The sequence below is a fragment of the Lytechinus variegatus genome, chromosome 8 (genome assembly GCF_018143015.1).
Source record: "Lytechinus variegatus isolate NC3 chromosome 8, Lvar_3.0, whole genome shotgun sequence".
NCBI lineage: Eukaryota > Metazoa > Echinodermata > Echinoidea > Temnopleuroida > Toxopneustidae > Lytechinus > Lytechinus variegatus.
Window position 1 is genome coordinate 13,857,506 of NC_054747.1, and position 18,965 is coordinate 13,876,470.

The 18,965-nt window shown below is 37.5% G+C and overlaps 1 protein-coding gene across 2 annotated transcripts in view; it reads left to right on the top strand.

Moving 5' to 3' along the window:
• Nucleotides 1-18,965, top strand: part of LOC121420014 (serine/threonine-protein kinase SIK2-like) — a 66,220-nt gene that overhangs the window by 11,092 nt on the left and 36,163 nt on the right. For both annotated transcript variants that reach the window (XM_041614535.1, XM_041614536.1), the window contains exons 2-3: nucleotides 7,101-7,217; nucleotides 10,311-10,374. In XM_041614535.1, the coding sequence (XP_041470469.1) occupies nucleotides 7,101-7,217; nucleotides 10,311-10,374 (181 nt within the window). The remainder of the gene's footprint in view (nucleotides 1-7,100; nucleotides 7,218-10,310; nucleotides 10,375-18,965) is intronic.

Here is an 18,965-nt window from a genome sequence, read left to right on the forward strand (position 1 = left end):
AGACATACATGCAATATACATTTGATCAGGAAATGTCTCGAAAAATGATTGCAAAAAGAAATGGTTAAATCAAAATGATTTTGATCCCACCGCTGCCACCCTTCAATTTTGAACAAATTTAGGACCGGTCACTGAGTTACATGTTATTGTGAGGTTGGCTAAACAACCACACACACAAAATATCCACTCATTATAAATGCAAATTATGATAGCCAATAGTTATGGAATGCTAACTGACTTAAAGGCAGGGGGGGGGTGTAAAAGACATTACTGTTGGTACATACATGTAGGCGTATCATTGTACATGTAGGTGTGTAGGATACAAACTAGAGTCATTGAGATATTGATTTGTGGCAGAGACTACATGTCACTTCCTTCATTGTCAATCTTCAGGCAATTCATAAATTTAGTAAATTCCTTTTGAGTTTTGTTTACCTATTGTACATAGTCCCACGCCGGGGTCCCAAACGGCCGCACATACATGTACATGTAGTTCAATGATATTGAATCATATGGATAAATTCCCTGTTTAATTAAGTATGGACATGGATATGTGCATTTTGTGTATTCAAAGTAATCATGGTAGTGCATTAGGCCTGTATTATTGTATTATTTTCCTTAGCTTTTTATTGCTTTTGAACTCTTTGAATAGTGTAAATTTGGCAAAGTAGGGGGAAAACCCTCTCAGACTCAACACAAAAAGACATTCCATACACTAACGTGGATACGTGCAATCTTGGAACAAAATATGTTGTGAAAATTCGTATAGATTTTTCTTTTCAGAGATGAATGCGGAAAAGAATGAAATAAAAAGTAACAAATATTTTGGTTTTTGAGGCAAACTTGCTAGTCACGGGAATATGAATACTGAAAGTAATAAACAATCTAGATTTTAGGTTTTTTGCATGCTGAATAGGAGAGAGTAAGAGAGAGGAGAGGGAAAATGTGTTGGATATGGAGCCGAAATCCTGATTATTTTCCATTATCAAGTTATCTGACCCCAAAAAGCTACCCAATCATTTGCATCGCTGATTGCATCTGTGTTGTGACGTCAAAGGAGGGTTATTCTGATGACTCGCCGATAAGGGTAGGAAAAAAAAACAAGACCATGTGATCATAAAAGTCTCAATAGCTGTAAGTGGTACATTATTTGGTTTTATAAATAGAGTCGTAGAGAAAATTGAAAGAGGGCTATTTTGGCAGGAATACTTGTGCAATTGATTTTTTGGTTATGGTTGGTAATGACTTATGGGAAGGGGTACAATGGACAATAAGGAAAATAAAACAGTATACACAGGGGCAGGAGTACTTATCCATCATATTGTTTTACATTCATGTAAACATAACGTTAAAAAAAACCCAAGTGCTTGAGTTATTGGTCGAAATCAAATCTATAGGCCCTATCATCTTTAATTATTTTTTTCATGTGCCTTGAATAATTCGAAATATGTACCCAAAAATTTATAGGTGTTACCCCAGTAAGGCATGCTGCACTCAAGCCAGGTGAGGAAATTGGGTACGGGCAGGAAGTTATTCCTCAAAAAGCTGTGAACACCGGAATAGGTAGTCTAGCTAAGCTGGGATAATATAGAAATGCCTTGAGCACGTAACAAGGTGGATACTTGCACTATGTAAATCCTATATTATTATTTATTAGGCTATAGTTACATGATTTTGAAGATCTATTTGGTAAGTGCTATTATTATTGTTTTTAATGTATTTCAAGAATTTTATGGAAGTCCTTAGAGATTGTGAGTTGAAACAATGGTAACCATAATTCATTAATTCGATGATGGTAGAAATAACTAAACAAAAAGGGAGGAAAAAAATAAGTAAACAATGAGAAACATGCAGCCTGGCAAACATACTAAGGAGCTGGACAAAAATGGGAATTTTGAGAGTTGAGAGCGAAAAAAGTAAGATGGCAATAATCAATGAAGCGCAGTATTGCTTTACTCTCAATTGACGCATTTGTACTCCCTTCGGTTCGTAAAGGAAAAAATACTCCAAAATAGATTTTTTCCCAAATAAGCCCTATCTTAAATATAGCAAGTCTGATGAGTGCTTTGAGATCTTCCCCTCTCTTTCCTCCTCTCTCCTTCTTTTCTATCAACCGTGCGTGTGTACTTGAGGAACTTTGGACGAAAACAACACGCAGGGTCGGGAGATTACGCCGCAAATCCTGGCATGACGGAGCCCGATTCGGAGAAGGGGATCGGGGAGTGCTCACGCAAATTGCAAGCCCCTCACGTCATCGAGCGGCATACTAATTGCTCGTATTCGCCAGCAAGCTCTGCATAGCAAGGGACATGGATCCGACGGTTCCATAGCCAGAACAGTACATGTTTCCTATGACGTCAATGTAGAGCACTGGCTGGGTTCCCTCATATAAGTGCCTTTCCAGCAGTAGTGAGGTGGATTGAGTAAACTGTGACGTTCTATGGTTGTGAATGCATAATACATGTACCTTGGACCAGCTGCATATGCTATGCATAATGAGTAATATTGTGAAGTTTCTGTAATTCATTTGACCAATACTAGCAAATGGCTAATGGATTGAAAGGCAAAGTATGCATGTACTGTACATGAATTTGTTCATATGCAGTTATTGTAGAAGCGGCCCTTTGTCCTGAAATCTAATAGTATTATAGCCCTATAGCATTTAGAGTGCGCCTTCTTTATCTAGTTTCCTATTCAGAGGTGTAGATGGGATTATTACAGAGAAGGGGGGTGGGGTGTTATTTGAAATATGATGAGAATAGATGTCTTTAAATAGAGAGAGAGTGGGGGAGATAGATGGCCGATGGAGGGGGGGGGGGGTGAAAGAACTAAATCGCTGTTGATTATATCACCTTTCATATAATTCACCTTTGAAATATCATTGCGATAGCAGCAACAAGACTAAGTTAGGATTACAATGAAAATGGTAAAAATACATTATTATCATTTAAAACATTAACACTTACAGGCATCTCTGTTTCACAATTTATGTTCTTTATAGGGCTTAAATAGTTGCTTAATCAAGGATAATTGAGTTTTATTTAATGATATGTAATTTCAATATCGTCATTTCCTAATCATTCTTACTGTACAACAATATTAGTTAGTTCACACTTCCAACAAACATTTCTTAGACAAGAGTGAACCATTTTTAAAAACAAATTATCTTCATAACGGCTAATAAATTTCATTGTATACTAATATCAATTTTATATGAATCCTTCATTCTACTGTTTCTGACAAAGTGTCAGTCATTCATGTAAACAAAAATAGACTTCTGAGGATAGATCAGGAAATTTAATCGATTTTATAATCAGAATTTATTATTTTCTGATCATATGTTTTTCATCATTTTGTAGGCTAGAAATGCCATTGATTTTTTTCAAAGAATATACCTTTATCACCATCATCATCATTATTATTAGTATATCATTATTATTTTTATCATTATATCGTTTTTATTGATGTCTGACATTGTCATTGTTATTATTACAGTTTATTATTATTATTGATACTAATTCATTATTATCATGATTATTTTAGTTATTATCATATCTTTTTATTATTCTGATTAGGGCTTTTCTGATAGATATCTGGTTTAGTATTTCATTCACCATTGATCACCATTGTTGTGTTCATGCTTGCATGCTTGTATTATACTTGTCCGCTAATTGATTATGAATGAAATACAGGATTTTAGTCAGTGATTTTCATTTAGCCATAGACATGCAAGGATTTGCAATTACTTTTTAACACTTTTCACTGCCCAAACTTTTCCTAACGATCTCCCCACGGTCATTAGCATACTGTATATGCCCGCTGGGCATTAGTGTTTGGAGTGAGAAGGAAAAAATAGATCTGATATGGAATGATTTCCTGGGATATTTTTAGGGATGCCTCCTTCCACAAATAGCATGGCCTGGAATACACGCAAGCATGTCAGGAAACTATTTATAGAACTCATTTACGCAATCTGCTCAAGTGGCGGAGAGAGGGGAACATACATACATAACATAGCATGTGTAGGCCTATGTATAGAGATGAATGGGATGTACAAGTACCATATATACATATTCATGTATTGCTCAAAGAATACAGTCCAGTGCAAAGCGATAACGAATGACTGTATTAATATATCCTTCTGGAGATTTTATGGAAGAATGGAGGGGTGGGGGAGTTGGGGGTAGGGGAGGGGGGTGTGGGTAATAATTTGAGAAATACTTCTCTGAAGGTTATGTCAGAATCTATCACTAAATTGTTATTTCTTATTTCAGAATGGGCAAGATTTTTGCTTACTATTGACTTTTCCGAAATATTTCCCAATATGCAATTTTCTGCCCCACATTGCATAAGATATGTACTGAAAATTCAATGAAATGCTTTTATTCTTTTAAAATTAATTTATTAACAGTCGGTTCTTCATTTAATTATTTTTTTTCTATTTATTGCTTTTTTATCATGCATGAAAAAGAAAGCAAAAATTAATCAAACGTTATTTGAACAACTTTTGCAAATGATAAAGCACCCGTATATTGTGACCCTCTTGTTATTTACAAACTTACGTCATATAGTACTTCTGTTGGCTCCATCTTTGCCAAAACTCGTCACTCCTAATGGGAATAATAGGAATCGTGTTAAAAAATATTCCATTACGATGGCAACAGACGTCTCGGATGGAGGGCCAATACGAAAAACAAGGATTGGTTTGCAAAAACAAGGACGACATCTTGTGATGTATGCAGTATTTTTTGCGTGTTTAGGAGACAGAGGTATGACGTAGGCTGCCTGGTCTTAATCAAACATAGGGCCAGGTGATGTCCACAGACTAGAAAAATCAATCTATCTCGTACGATGATGACGTTCCTCTTTCTATCTTTCTCTCCCTCTCTCTGTCTCTCTCTCTCTCTCTCTTTGTCCCATTCTGTCTATATATATGTTTATCTGTTTCTCTTTTTTATTGTCTCTTTTGTCCCACTCTGCTGGCCCTCTTTATTTCCTCTCTCTCCTATTGCACCCCCCCCTCTCTCTCTCTCTCAGAGGTGTCCTTATATCTACGACCTTTCCCTTAGAAATGAAAAGCCTGTCCCGTTTCTCAGGCTCAGTTAGAAAAAAAAATTATACATCTTGCAATCTCTCAAATCTATCTTGTCTTAATGATTTTTTTTCCCAGTCGCTCAAACAAATGGGTCATTTTTGTCTATTGTACCGCTGCCATTTATAACCTCAAGAGATTAAGTGTACTCTATATTCAAAGCTGCATTATTTTATTATTATAATTATTATTATTATTACATACGTGTAATATATTTTCCTCCATAAACTTCTTCTTTTTATCACAATGCCCCTTCTATACTAACAATTGATTTTAGATTTTAAGTCATTTATATAATATGGCAACCACTCAAACCACATTCATCCCCACAAAGCTGAAATACCCATACATCTATATAAAGAGAGTCGTAGAACCATTTGTGTAAATAATAGTGAACAGAACACATACCAGGTATGAATTATATTTTGTGGTCACCTTTTTACAATGTTCCGATTGTTTGCTTTTCCTGCGTAGGCCATCCTCGAGGTGTGCGTAGTAAATGTCAGGGGGCGTCTTTTTATACATGCGGTTCATGATACGAGTTTGTACCGCAGCATGCTTGCGTGTTATGTTTATAGTGCACACATTTTCTGATAAGGGAAAAGGGAAAGATTTTTTTAAAGTGGAGGAGGGGGGGGAGGTGAGAGTGAAGGAGGAGAAACGATTAGAGAAGATGTATGAGAATGATGATATACATGGATGAAAAGAAGAACAATGGAAAGTATGAGCAAATGAAGGATGGACCCCCCTCATTTGGGGGTTAATCATGGACCTAATAGGTCCATGATATTGTGCAAGCAGAGAAGAGATTGTTGAACATGAAGTGAAAATAAAGTTGCCAAAGATTTGTTATCTTTTCTTTCTCTGTACATATTGTGTTTTCATATCAGCCCAGTGTAAAAAGGAGTCCTGCTGTAAAATTCGATTTTTTAAAAATCTAATTTAGCTCTAGTATATATACTTAGCATATTGTGTTATGAATATGATATCAGCCCAGTAAGAAAAGATGAGTCCTGCTGTAAAACTCTATTCTTTAAATCCATATTCGGTCTATTTTTTTCTGCAAGGTTTTCAGAGAGTTCACGTAATGTGCAGTGCTAGTTCCAATTAAGCAACTATTACGGTGAACAAAATACAGTGTATGAACCTCGACATGTTCAACTGAATATCAAAATGAATGTTAAATGTAGGGAGAGTTTTTTTTCCAGAATATACAAGAAAATTGTATTTCCATTGATGTAAATGTGCAATTCTATTCCAGACTGGATCTTAAATGGAATCTCAGGGCCCGTAACACAAAGCTTAGCAATAATCGTAGAACATTTTCTTACGATTGATTCCATTGTCTACCATGTACAATCAATCGTGAAAATCTAGCTTATGATGAATGTAACTTTTGCCTGTAACTTTTGCATTACAGGCCCCTGTTTTGTCACAGAAAATGTACACAGTAAGAAAATGAATTCTGTTTTGCACTCGGTAAATTCAACGAATTTAGACAAAAAAGGTAAAGAACAATGATTTTCCACTTTGATTTACCAGTACATAGAAAATCACTGACCTTGTATGCCTTTTATTTTCATTTTTACTGTAAGTTTATACCCCTTTCATAAACCCAATTATGCGGCTAATAGCAGCATAATTTGGTCGTAAAATTGGAGGACCAGAGTTATCCGCATTATTTTGATGCTGCTATTATCCGCATTTAATAGCAGCATCGGGACAAGATTTTGAGTTTATGAACGCATTTCCAAATAATGCGGATAATTGCCATGGTGCGGTCACAAGGTCACCCTTTTCCAACACAACCTCATCGGAGGGGGCGTGTCCAGTTGTCATGACTATTATCCGCCTTTTTCAGGACGGGCGCTCGTAAAAATAATGCGGCTTATTTTCGGAGTTTGTGAACGCAATTTTTATTGAATTATCCGCATTACTCGTCGGCGGCTAATTGGAGGATAGGTTTATGAAAAGGGTATTATTTTTGCCCATTTTCTTGTCATTTCAGGTTGCAATCAAGATCATAGACAAATCCAGGTTAGACGATTCCAATCTCAAGAAGGTATACAGGGAAGTGCAAATCATGAAGATGCTCTCGCATCCGAACGTCATTAAATTATACCAGGTGAGTGAGTATTCAATTAGAACGACTTCGGTGCCAATGTAAATATGCGCTGTGGTGGATGGGAATAAATGATATTTGTATTATAGTTCCACTCTGTAGAGTGACCACAAGGTGTACAATGCGATTGCAGTTGGATTTACAAGTAGCATTATGTGACCTACTCTAACAACACACTGAGCATGAACAACCTTAAAGGGATGGTCCGGGCTGAAAATATTCATATCTATATAAGTAGAGTGAAATTCACAGAGCACAATGCTGAAAATTTCATCAAAATCGGATAACAAATAACAAAGTTATTGAATTTTAAAGTTTATCAATATTTTGTGAAAACAGTTACAGGCACATCATCATGAATATTCATTAGGTGGGTTGATGATGTCACATCTCCACTTTCCTTTTTCTTATGCTATTACATGAAATCATAAATGTTTAAGTTTTTCATACATGTGTAAATGATTTGTCTCCATTATGATGAAAGCTTCGGCAATAAGTAACTAATGCACTTAATTAGGATTAGTTGTCAATCCAATTGTTTTTGGTAGAACAATTTTGTATAAACCTAATTTCATATAATAAAATACAAAAGAACAAGTGGGGATATGACATCATTGACCCACCTAACGAATATTCATTTGAGACATACCTAGATCTGTTTTACCAGAAAAATGCACATTTTTAAAACTCAATAACTTTGTTATTTGTTGTCTGATTTTGATCAAATTTTCAGCATTTTGCTCTGTGAATTTTACTTTATTTATGTAGATATAAATATTTCCAGCCTGGACAATCCCTGTAAAGAAAAGTTTAGCTAGCAGCTAGCTGGTGGCCACCAGTGTTATAGCTACAGAGGATGGCAGTGGTCTAGGCCCAACCAACACAGAGGATTTCTGACCACCACTCGTTATGAAAAACTCTGCTTCCCTCCACCACAAATTTCAAATGAAAAGTGTTGCAAAACTAACTCCTTGCGAAGAGGATTTGCATTCATTTCCATCTTTATATCTTGTTTTGTTTGCATGAGTTATATCATGATATTCTTATATTTGATGAATATTTGTTTATTTTCAAAGATTTGCTAATCCTCCACTTTGGGCTTTAAGACTGCTAACTAAGCATGAAAAAAAAAAAACTTTCTAATGCCGTGAAATAGCGGACCACCACTAAAATGGGTCTAGCAAAAACACTGCTGGTGACTAGCTAGCAGTTAGCCATTGAATCTCAGCAGAAAGCTGGTTATTATGATAGGCTAGAAATATGCAGGGAGAGAAATAATCAAGAAATATGTAAGCAATTGTCTATTTCCAGGGGTGGGGTGCTCAACTGTATTGCGGTACACACGTGCGACCTCTGGTTATACAAACCCAGCCTAAACAACTGTTATCCATTAGTCACATTTATACACTATTCAAGTTTATTTGCAGGCTAGTTTTGCCCCTAAACAAGTATAACCCCTAAAAATGATAAGTGTTTGGAAACTCTAAATTGGCAATTTTGTTTTGTATTCATTATCACATTCTGATCCTCAAAAATATGTCGTATACCGTACAGCACGCACATGCCTAAATGTCAAGAGTGGGCATTTTCCAACCCAATGCATCCTATTTTATACATTGTTGTGTCCTGCGCAAAAGCAAATTTTATGACGTACAGGTATGTATGAAAAAACATGTCTGCATGTCATCCTACGTATCTTCAACTTTTATCACAATCCAGTCTATATTTCCTCATTCCTCTTCACTACACATCCCTTCCTCTTTTCTTATTTTATTATGTAGCTTTTTGGGATTCCTTTGGGTATTATATATTTTTTTTCTTTTTTCCTGACACTGCGCCACAACATGGAAAGAAATTCTGGCAGGGACCTCGGAAGTTCGGTGTTTGTATTTGGGATAAATTGCATTCTTTGGACCCTGGTCCTTTATCTTCATGCAGCGGCCATTGACGTCATTGCTGTATGGCTGACTGTGTGTCGGTAAACTAAAGTAGTCTGCCGTCCAGACCCGGAGGTTGTGTGATGGGACCTGTATGTACTGCTCGGTTCAGTTCAGAATGTTATTTAACAGTCATGAAATGTCGAAATCACATACGGTATAAAAGTAGGTTAGCAGATCCCATGGTTATAGATAGTGAAGAAGATCATTGAGAAAATTTAATCTGAAAAATAATGCTGAGGTAGTGATCAATTGCCGATGTTTTTCAATTCAATTCAATTCAGGTTTATTGCTTTACATGATTGAATGAATCCCCCATTTCCATTGAGTGAATCCCTCATTTCCACAGATACTTTTCTTCTATCCAAACTATTATAATTTTTTCTGCAAAATATTTTGTATTTTTTTTATATGTTATTTATCATGATTATCATTAATGTATTGTAAATATTTGTTATAATGTATGAAAATGATTTGTATCAATATTTGTTATTTCTGTTGGAAATAAATCTGAATCTGACTGATTGCAGTCAAAGACTGAACTGTACATGTTTACACAATGCCAGCAGAATATGGTATAAGAAGAATGAAGAATGATTTAGATCTACAATATATACACAAAAAAGCCTTAATTGTTACTGCATGATTGCCATTGTTAAATTGTTGTCCATTCCAAAAAGCCATGCTAGTACATGGCATTGTTTCCCTCTAATGTTGGGATATGCCCCCTTCCAAAATGGAGGGACTTTTTTGAGGACGAACCAAACTCATTGGCCCGAATTCACAAAGGTGGTTTTGAAAACCCACAGTTGAGTCCATGGTTCATGCAGATTTCCTGTATAAATTACGCTTATTTTACCGCGTATATTAAAAATGTCCAATGCTGATGCGCGCTTTTATTAATGAGTCCAAATAGTCCAAAATAGCGTATCTAACCATGGTAACAGGCGTCAATTTGGCAGACTGTGTCAAAAGCGCGCATCAGCATTGGATTTTTTTGTACACGCGCCCGATACGCGGTAAATTACGCGTAATGTATACAGGAAATCTGCATAAACCATGGATTCAACCGTGGGTTTTCAAAACCAGCTTTGTGAATTCGGGCCAATGATTTTCAAAATGAAATATATTCATTGTATCCACTATTATTTTTTTCTAGGTTATGGAAACAAAGAGTATGCTATACCTCGTAACGGAATACGCAAGCAATGGGGAAATGTTCGGTAAGTTTATCAGTCGTATCAAGGTCTGAGGTTGATCAGGGCCCCGTCTTAGGAAGAGTTGACGATTGACCCGATCAATCGTAACTATGGATGGCCAGCCACGTCAGCATCTATTATGCATGTTTGTTCAAATATTTTCTAGCTATGATTTACATTCATGCATCCATCGTTTTCTTAGAATTTCATTGCGCTTCTCTTTGTTTACAAAGGACATTGCAAGTTTCTCATAGAAAAAAATTATGACACTGATGGATTTCCATAGCATTATGATTGATCGGATCAATCGTGACTCTTTGTAAGATGGGCCCTTGGAGCCCTTTTCTTGGAGATGTTTCTCTTGAAAAGGGAGTATGCATCAACAGGCAAACTATCAAGAATAAATTGTGACCTGAGAACTTGATGAAGGCCTTGTTCATTTCCAAGTTGGTGAGGTACTAATCCTGATAAGCATTTTCCTCAAAGAGGCATTCAGGCCATATGTTCCTTGGTGGTTTGAAATGATTATGATCTTCGCAACAGCACTAGCGAGTTAAAACATGAGAATTTCTTTTATGAAAAACAACACATTTCCTTTTACACACCCGTCCATAAGGTAATTATTCTCTCGCCATGTGAAATTAAAGAGAAATTGCAGTAGTTGCAGTAAACACTGATTTCATGAGAAAGTCTGTAAAACCAGGCTTAATTGTCAGAATATCATCAAGGATCTAGATCTGGTACAGTTACATAAACTGAACTTTGTGAAATCTTGAAATCTACGCTGAAAAACGTTCACACTGAAGATCCCCAACACAGATAGGTACACGTGGGACAGTGTATTATTATTGCTAGAATAAAGACCCGACGGAAGTGACCGAATCCACGCTTATTTTGCTTATTTCTCAGCAATTACACAATTTCTCCCAGAATCCTTTGGCACATATTTTTTATTCATACAAACGGACACTTGGGTGGTCATTGTATTAGATTCTGTAAAAAGTCAATTTGAGATCGTTACAAATACTGGAATTTATCTTTAATGATATAGACCTAAAACTGCCTCTCTATTGAAATTGTAAAACGCAAAAGAATATGAAAGCAAAATGTACATGCTGACATATTTGTTACAGACCTATGCGCTGACTCAATTAGTTTCAAGACTAAGGCTATGACGTTTTATGATTTTACAATATTGTTTACACAGTACAAACGTGAACAAGTCTGTTTGTTCACATGTGGTGTCTGAAAGCAAATGATGCTTCGATTGCTTCGAATACATCCTCATATGATGTAAGCTATTGTGTTAGCAAACAATCATGAAAGGGGGGTGGGGTGCTGTGAGACACCGATCCAGGGTAAGTCAGCCGTAGTTGAATAGAAAGAATTGTATGGTACCTTGATTTGATAAAAAACATAATTGACCCGTTTCTTTTCTCATAAGAAAGGAAGTTGCTTTTACCGTGAATATGCTTAGCATTGTAAAGATTGTGCCCAACCTTTGGAAGAAGTTTGATTCTCTTCTGGTTTTTGTCCCTCGATCCTCCTTGATTTGACAAAAACATATTTGACCCGGTTCTTTTTCAAAAGAAAGGAAGCTGCTTTTATTGTGAATATGCATAGCATTGTAAAGATGGTGCCAAACCGTTGGGAGAAGTTTGTTTGTTTTTTGTCCCTCGATCCTCCTTTGAATCTCTCTTGATGTTGAAGTCAATTCATAAGATTCCATTCAGTGGTATGTCTGCAGTAGAAGTTGCTTTTCTATCAATGTCTGGAGGTGGTACCATGATGTTGCATGTAGTTTGTACGTTTTATTTTTCTACTATTCTATTTACTATTTCTATGTATTGGGAATTATTCTTGATAGTACTGAATAAGTGTGTTCATAATAATAATAATAACGTTTTATTTGCCCAAGGTAGCCACTTCAATTAAGAAACTGCTCTAACAGCGGGCCCTGCATAACATTATATGTTATTACCCTTCTCCGATTTAAATGCTGAGTGCCTAGCAAGAATTAAGGTCCCATTTTTATAAGTCTTTGGTATGACTCGGCTGAGGATTGAACCCACGACCTGCCATTCATGAGGCGGATGCTCTACCACTGAGCCACCATGTCTATCATTGTGGTTCATGGTGGAAATTCTATAGCAATGTATAGCAATGTCAAGTAGCTCAATGCAATTACTAAAATATCAAAAATAGTTCCAAGTTCAAATAATAGTAGACCATAACAACACTTTCAAAAAAATAACTTTCGAAAAAGAGCGCGCCCAATTTAATCTTGCTTTCCTGCTAAACAAAAATTGTGATGCGAAGCCAGCTGGAGGTCATAATTTCTCCTCTGAAAAGTACCACTCCAGTTCCATGTTTACGATCGGCGTTCTGAAACTACGTTTGAATTCTGTCCTTGCACTGGAAGCATAACATACCCTAGTCTGCACCCTGAGGAAAAGTTAGGATGACGGGAGTAGACCCTGAAATTGTGCTCCTTCCAGTTTTGATGCTTCTGTTCATGAAGTTCAGCTCAATGAGTCTCTTTTTCTTTCTTCCTTTTTATATGAAAAGAATAATGGTGTCTTTTTTACCCCCCCCCACCGGAAGGCAGCACCTTGGGTATGTGGTCCCCCCAACCATCCTCTTCGTAGACCATGAGGCAACTCCTTGTCCCAAGCCATTGACATAACATCCTGATTCATCATCCCAAGAATTCTGAAGAAGAGGGTCAGAACCAATTTTGCCTACCCTTCCCGGCCCTCATCGTCAATCCACCATGGGTATATTTAGTACAATAAATGTTTTGTCGGCAAGACATATCATCCCCATCTAACGGTTATAGAAGTAACATGTTTAACTCTCCCTGACGTCATTGCATACTTAAGCATCTTAACCCCTTTCCCTCCGCAAACAAGAGCATGCCAGGCAGGAACTGCTGCTCTGGCAGTGTGGGGAGCTCCGGGGTTGGACGTCGGAGGTTAACGCGGAAGGCGGTCAACGCATTCACAACAAACAGAGTGAGGGCGGTTTGACCTGACTTGGTGTCCGTGTAACATGTACTCTACATCCGAGATGCGGAGGGATGTCATAGGATGAGACATGCCTGGAATGCAGGGAATTTGGCGGGAGACATCCGGCCCTGACACACATAATGCCCTGTTCTTACCCGGTAGATTGGTCTGCATGTAGCCAGGCACAAGGTCCGTTGCTCTGTGACTATGATACTACTGAGGGAGCATTTCATGAAAGGTTTTGTCAGTGATTTTTCTCCAACTCTTTTGCTCCTAGCCAATTAGATGCAAGGATTTGCAGTAGCTTATAACAATAGTAGGGAACTTTGGGGGAGACATCCGGCCCCCGGCACACATAATGCCCTGTTCTTACCGATAGATTGGTCTGTGCATCCAGGTCCTTGGGGAGTGTTTCACGAAAAGTTTTGTCAATGATTTTCAATGATTTATTTGCTTTCAGCCAATCAGATGCAAGGATTTCAGTAGCTTATAACAATCATGGGGAATTTGGCGGGAGACATCCGGCCCCGACAATACATGATACCCTGTTCATACCGGTACATTGTCTCCAGTATGCATGATAGGGTCCACAGTCTATGCTACTGGAACTCCAGAGGGTTTAGCCTATATAGAGAACTTTAAGAAAAAGTGTTAGGCCTATATGTAATATCACTGGCAGTGTATAGGGCTTTACATTTGATTTATGAATATTCACTTGCGACATGTATGAGAAAGGCTTGATATAGAAGTGAACTAACAATTTAAAAAATAGGTTCAGACTATAATGCATTGGATATATAGGCAATTAGGCATACCCATTATGTGTAAGACATGCTTCAGTTATAGGCCCGACTTTCGATATTAACAGGGGCAATAGCCTAAGTACTTGCTCTGAGATTTACAAAGCCTCAGATATACAAAGCCTCATAGGCCTACAGTTAATTCAGTTGAAACTGTATGGTAGCCTCCATTGATGGTGGTCATCCATGATCTACCCTTAATCTGGAATTTATTTCAAGTGTGAATAGGTTAGAAGTCTTTGGACCAGAGGCATGGCTAGCTCATTACATGACGTGTTGCGGTGACATGGTTGGTTGATCCCGCTGACCTAATTCACTTGGTCGGGTTCAACTGATGCCTTCTGCACTGACTGATGATCAGAAGCTCAGTCTCTATTTACTTTTTCTTCAAGCTTACAGTGTGTTCACAGTATATAGATCTACAGTGTGTACACAATGTAGGCCCTATTCACATCGTGCTACAATTTATTCACAGTGTGTTCACATTTTGTTCCCATTGTGTTTTCTGTGTCTTCAGGCTTCAGCTTGTACACACATTGTGTTTACAGTGTATTCACATCATGTTCATAGTGTGTTCACACATTTAAATGCTTACATTTAACACTGTGAAAATAATTCCACACTGGGCACCTCTTTGGCGTGAGTATTCGCAGTGTGTTCACATAGTGTTGAATTTTGTGTGTTCGCGGTGTATTCATTGTGTGTTTACACTGTAGATTTGTGTATTAGCAATTTAGCATACTATGTGAAGATGGGATTCACTCTGTTAATAAATAATAATAGTAATATGCAACATTCATATCGGTAATAATAGAAATGTGTCTAAGTGCTGCATACTATTACCCTACCTTTAGCACTGCATCCCTGCATCACTGCATTGGTCATTCAAGGAATTCCGTCCTACTGGGTACCTTTTACTACACCTGGGTGGAGAGTGGCAAATACGTAGATAAACACCTTGCCAAACGACGCGAGTGCTGCGGTGGGATTTGAACCCCGGTCCTTGTGATTCAAAGTCCGGAGACTTATCCACACTGAGCCTTAATCCACCTACAAGGATTAACCTCAACAGTGTGAAGATAGTTTTACACTGTTGACACCTTTGGCGTGAATATTCACATAGTGTGGACTTTGTGAAAATGTGATGCACACTGTTCAATTTGAGCACCTTCATGGTATGGAGGTGATTTCACACTCTATACCACAGTGTGGGCAAACTGTGGGACACTATGCAACAGGATAGCAATATGGGCCCCAAAGGAAATGGTTGCTTGACCTAATTTCACAAGAAGAACCTCTGTACACACACGTGACGAAGAAAATTCCAAACATCCCCTAAACAAGTTTTTCTCTGTGTGCAAAATCACCCCCTAAACAAGTTTTTTCGCGGGCTTTATTTACACATTTTGGCCCCTAAACAAGATGTCGCCAAAATATGATCTCGGGGGGAAAAAAAACATACCCTAACCATGTTTGGCTAGTCTTAAAAAAAGCTTTGGAGAAACCTTTAATACGTTTGACCCCGCGATTGAACATTGACCATTCTTTCAAAACACCTTTTTTCTTGAAAATGGGTGTTTATAATACCCTTAACGAGTCCACGCCCGGACCGCATCCAAAACTGAAAAAATGCCCCTTTGAACTCGGTTTTTTTTGTCATGCGTGTACAGCAAAATATCTGACTGGGATGGGGGCAGGTTTTATTGTTTTAATCCCATATTGCTGGGATACAGAAGTAAATAATGAACTGCATAAATAAGCCCTTTTCATGTATAGGCCTACATTTAGGGCAATGGCCTACATACAATCTAGGCTGTGGACATTGTGATTGCTATCACACAGGTGTTACCATCAATGACCATCAAGTTCATCTCAAACCTGAAGCATTTCATGGTATGTAGTTTGAACTCTGGTATATTATCTCACTAAATTGGCCTTATGAAAATGAAATATCACATAATATCACTGTGCCTGATTAACCTGTGTAGTGCACTGAATACAAGCAGCGTTTGAGGTCATTTATTAGTCTCAACACCTTAACTCCAATAGCATTGCATCAAAGGGGTGTGGGGTAGTCTTTGATATTAAACTCCATTGTAGGTTTAATGCAATAATGCTGAACATGAATTAATAATATTCAGTTTTTACCAATAATATGTAGGCTTGTATGTACACACGGAGCAAGACACTGGTCGTAGAAGTGTACCAACAGTCACATAATTCATGAACTGCTTTCTAAAATGTCTAAAATTTAGAACCATGCAGGCCAATAAGAAATTGATTTCATTGGGGCTAATTATGTATTCAGAGCCTGAGGTCATATCTAAGGCTGCCTTGGACCGATTTCCACCAACTTTGGGTTGTGGGGTATTTCATTGTGCTCTACCAAACTACGGTATAAAAAACTGCTGAAATGCAAAAAGGGAAACTTGATGATCCCACACTAAGATACCCTATAGCGAAATAAACCAGAGAAGACGTTTGTTTTTCCTATCATAGTACTGCCTTTCTTCCTACACTAGACACCGTAGAGCTAAAGGTCTCCTAGCAGTGATACAAGTCTGCAAATATGTTTTGAAGACCCCTTGCAAAGTTGCCTTCCAGGGTTGTGTATTTGAACTCATGCTCGACTGTGACGTTTGTACACACTGAATGAAGGTTTCCCTGCATACCATGGCTCAGCTACTATGCAGAGCTCCATGCTCATACATGTACCTAGTTTAAATGATATAGGCCTACATATATGCCTACAAAAGCCTAAAATCTTACAATTCTAGCAGTAGATATTAGATTTATCAGACATGAAATGCCTCGGTCCAGCTCAAATGGTGCCAGTGGCATTATTCTGCAATCCTGCCTTATTATGGGTGAATATCCTGATTCCTGCATGACCTGTTGTACGACATTTTTCTTCATGTTAATAATTACATTGAAAATCAAAGATAACCAGGAACCCATGCCTTTAAACATCTGGTTACATGTATATTGTATTCTAAAAGGGAAATTAAAGATGCAGAAACGTGCAACTTCCAAGGAAAATCAACTGAATTTTAAATTGTTGAAATCCCACAGGGATGTCTTTTAGGACCTTCTGGAAGACCCCCTGCAAAGAGGCTAACCAGGTATACTGGTGGCTCGAGTTACTGGGCTGGCTGTGGCATGTATGGATGAGGGGTATAATGTTTGCCCCATATTGCGTGCAGGCTCTTCTTTGGTTACAACGTTAATGTTAATTGACGCACGCTAGAAGGTGGTTGGAATTCCTTCCAAGTCAACGCTCCCATACTCTCTCGGGACAAGTCATTTCTATCTATCTATCTATCTATCTCTCTCTCTATGTCTGTCTGTCTGTCTATCTATCTTTCAAACAATCTGTATAGTGTACAACTTATCTTTCTGTGTATACAGAAAATTTTGGCTAATTTCTAGCTTTCCATCATATGATTCTATATTTCAATAAATCTCACCACATAAATCTCTCTGTAGGTCAGAGCTTGAATATTTATATTTTGTAAACAAAAGTTTGTTTAACTTGTCTACATATTTAAAACCTCTGTCTCTGTCTATTCCATCTGTCTCTGATTGTCTTTCTCCGTCTCTCAATGTTTCTAATATCTATGTCTCTGTCTGTGAATGTGTGTGTGTGTCTCTCTCTCTTTATCTTTCCTTCTCTCATGTTGTCTGGTTTCTGTCTTTGCATATTATATCTCCCTCTATTCCCAGTCTTTCTGTCTCTATCTAACTCTCTAACTCTCTCTCTCTCTCTCCAGTCTTGCTCTTTATCTCCCCATCCCGCCCTCATCTCTCCTTATCTATCCAATCACTGTACATAATAAATCCTTTTGCCTGTCATCTCTGTCTCCTCCCCCTCCCCCTCTCTCTTTCTTTCTCTGTCTTCATCCATTACCCTTCCCTGTCATTCCTAACAATCACTTAGCACTGACACCTTCCACAAATCTGACCTTTAACGACCTTTTGTCCTCATTTGAGGTCAACTTTGGGACATTCCATTGCCTAGTTTAGTGGGCAGCCTACAAGGCCAGTTGCATAATTCACTCTGGCATACAGCCAGACACAGCTGGTTGCTTTTGCTTGTAAACACAATTTATTATGCATTAGACAAATGATGCATATTCATGAGAGGGATGAATATTCATGAACTGTGGATGCCCAGTGCACAACCAATAAGGGTGTATACCTCAATTTACAAATAGAAGCTGTATCCAGATTAGCTAAATAGGATTATTACTTTGATCATTTTTGTTGAAGATCCATCATAATTTGTATACATGTATATGTTACAAGTGTGGTAACTAATAAAAATCAAGGAAAAATTCAATTAGGGTGAGGAGATGAATTTCAAAATAAGAAAATAGGCCTATATTTTAAAGGTTAAATCTTCAGCAGGGGATAATTTGACATCTCAAGTTTTAGTAGCATTTCTGGTTGTTGGAAAAAAATCTTTCAACTATGTTCTGTACAGACCAATGTAAAAGAAAACTGCTACAGAAAGGAATATTTGTGTAGCATTTAAAAAAAAATGTGGAGCAATACAATGAAAGTTATTCCCTCTTAAATTTTTCTTTTCGATCAGATCATGGAAATGAAATAACAAGTAACAAACAAGTGTAACAAATGTACAGGTACATGTAATTAAACTCAGATAAATAATTATTGGCAATTAATTATACGCCACACCTTGACAGAATAAGTCTGTGAGCTTCATTTTATTGACCCCCGTTCCCCACCCAATAACATGTTTTTTCATGGTTCTTTCCTCAATTAAACAATGTCGTTCCTTTTTAAT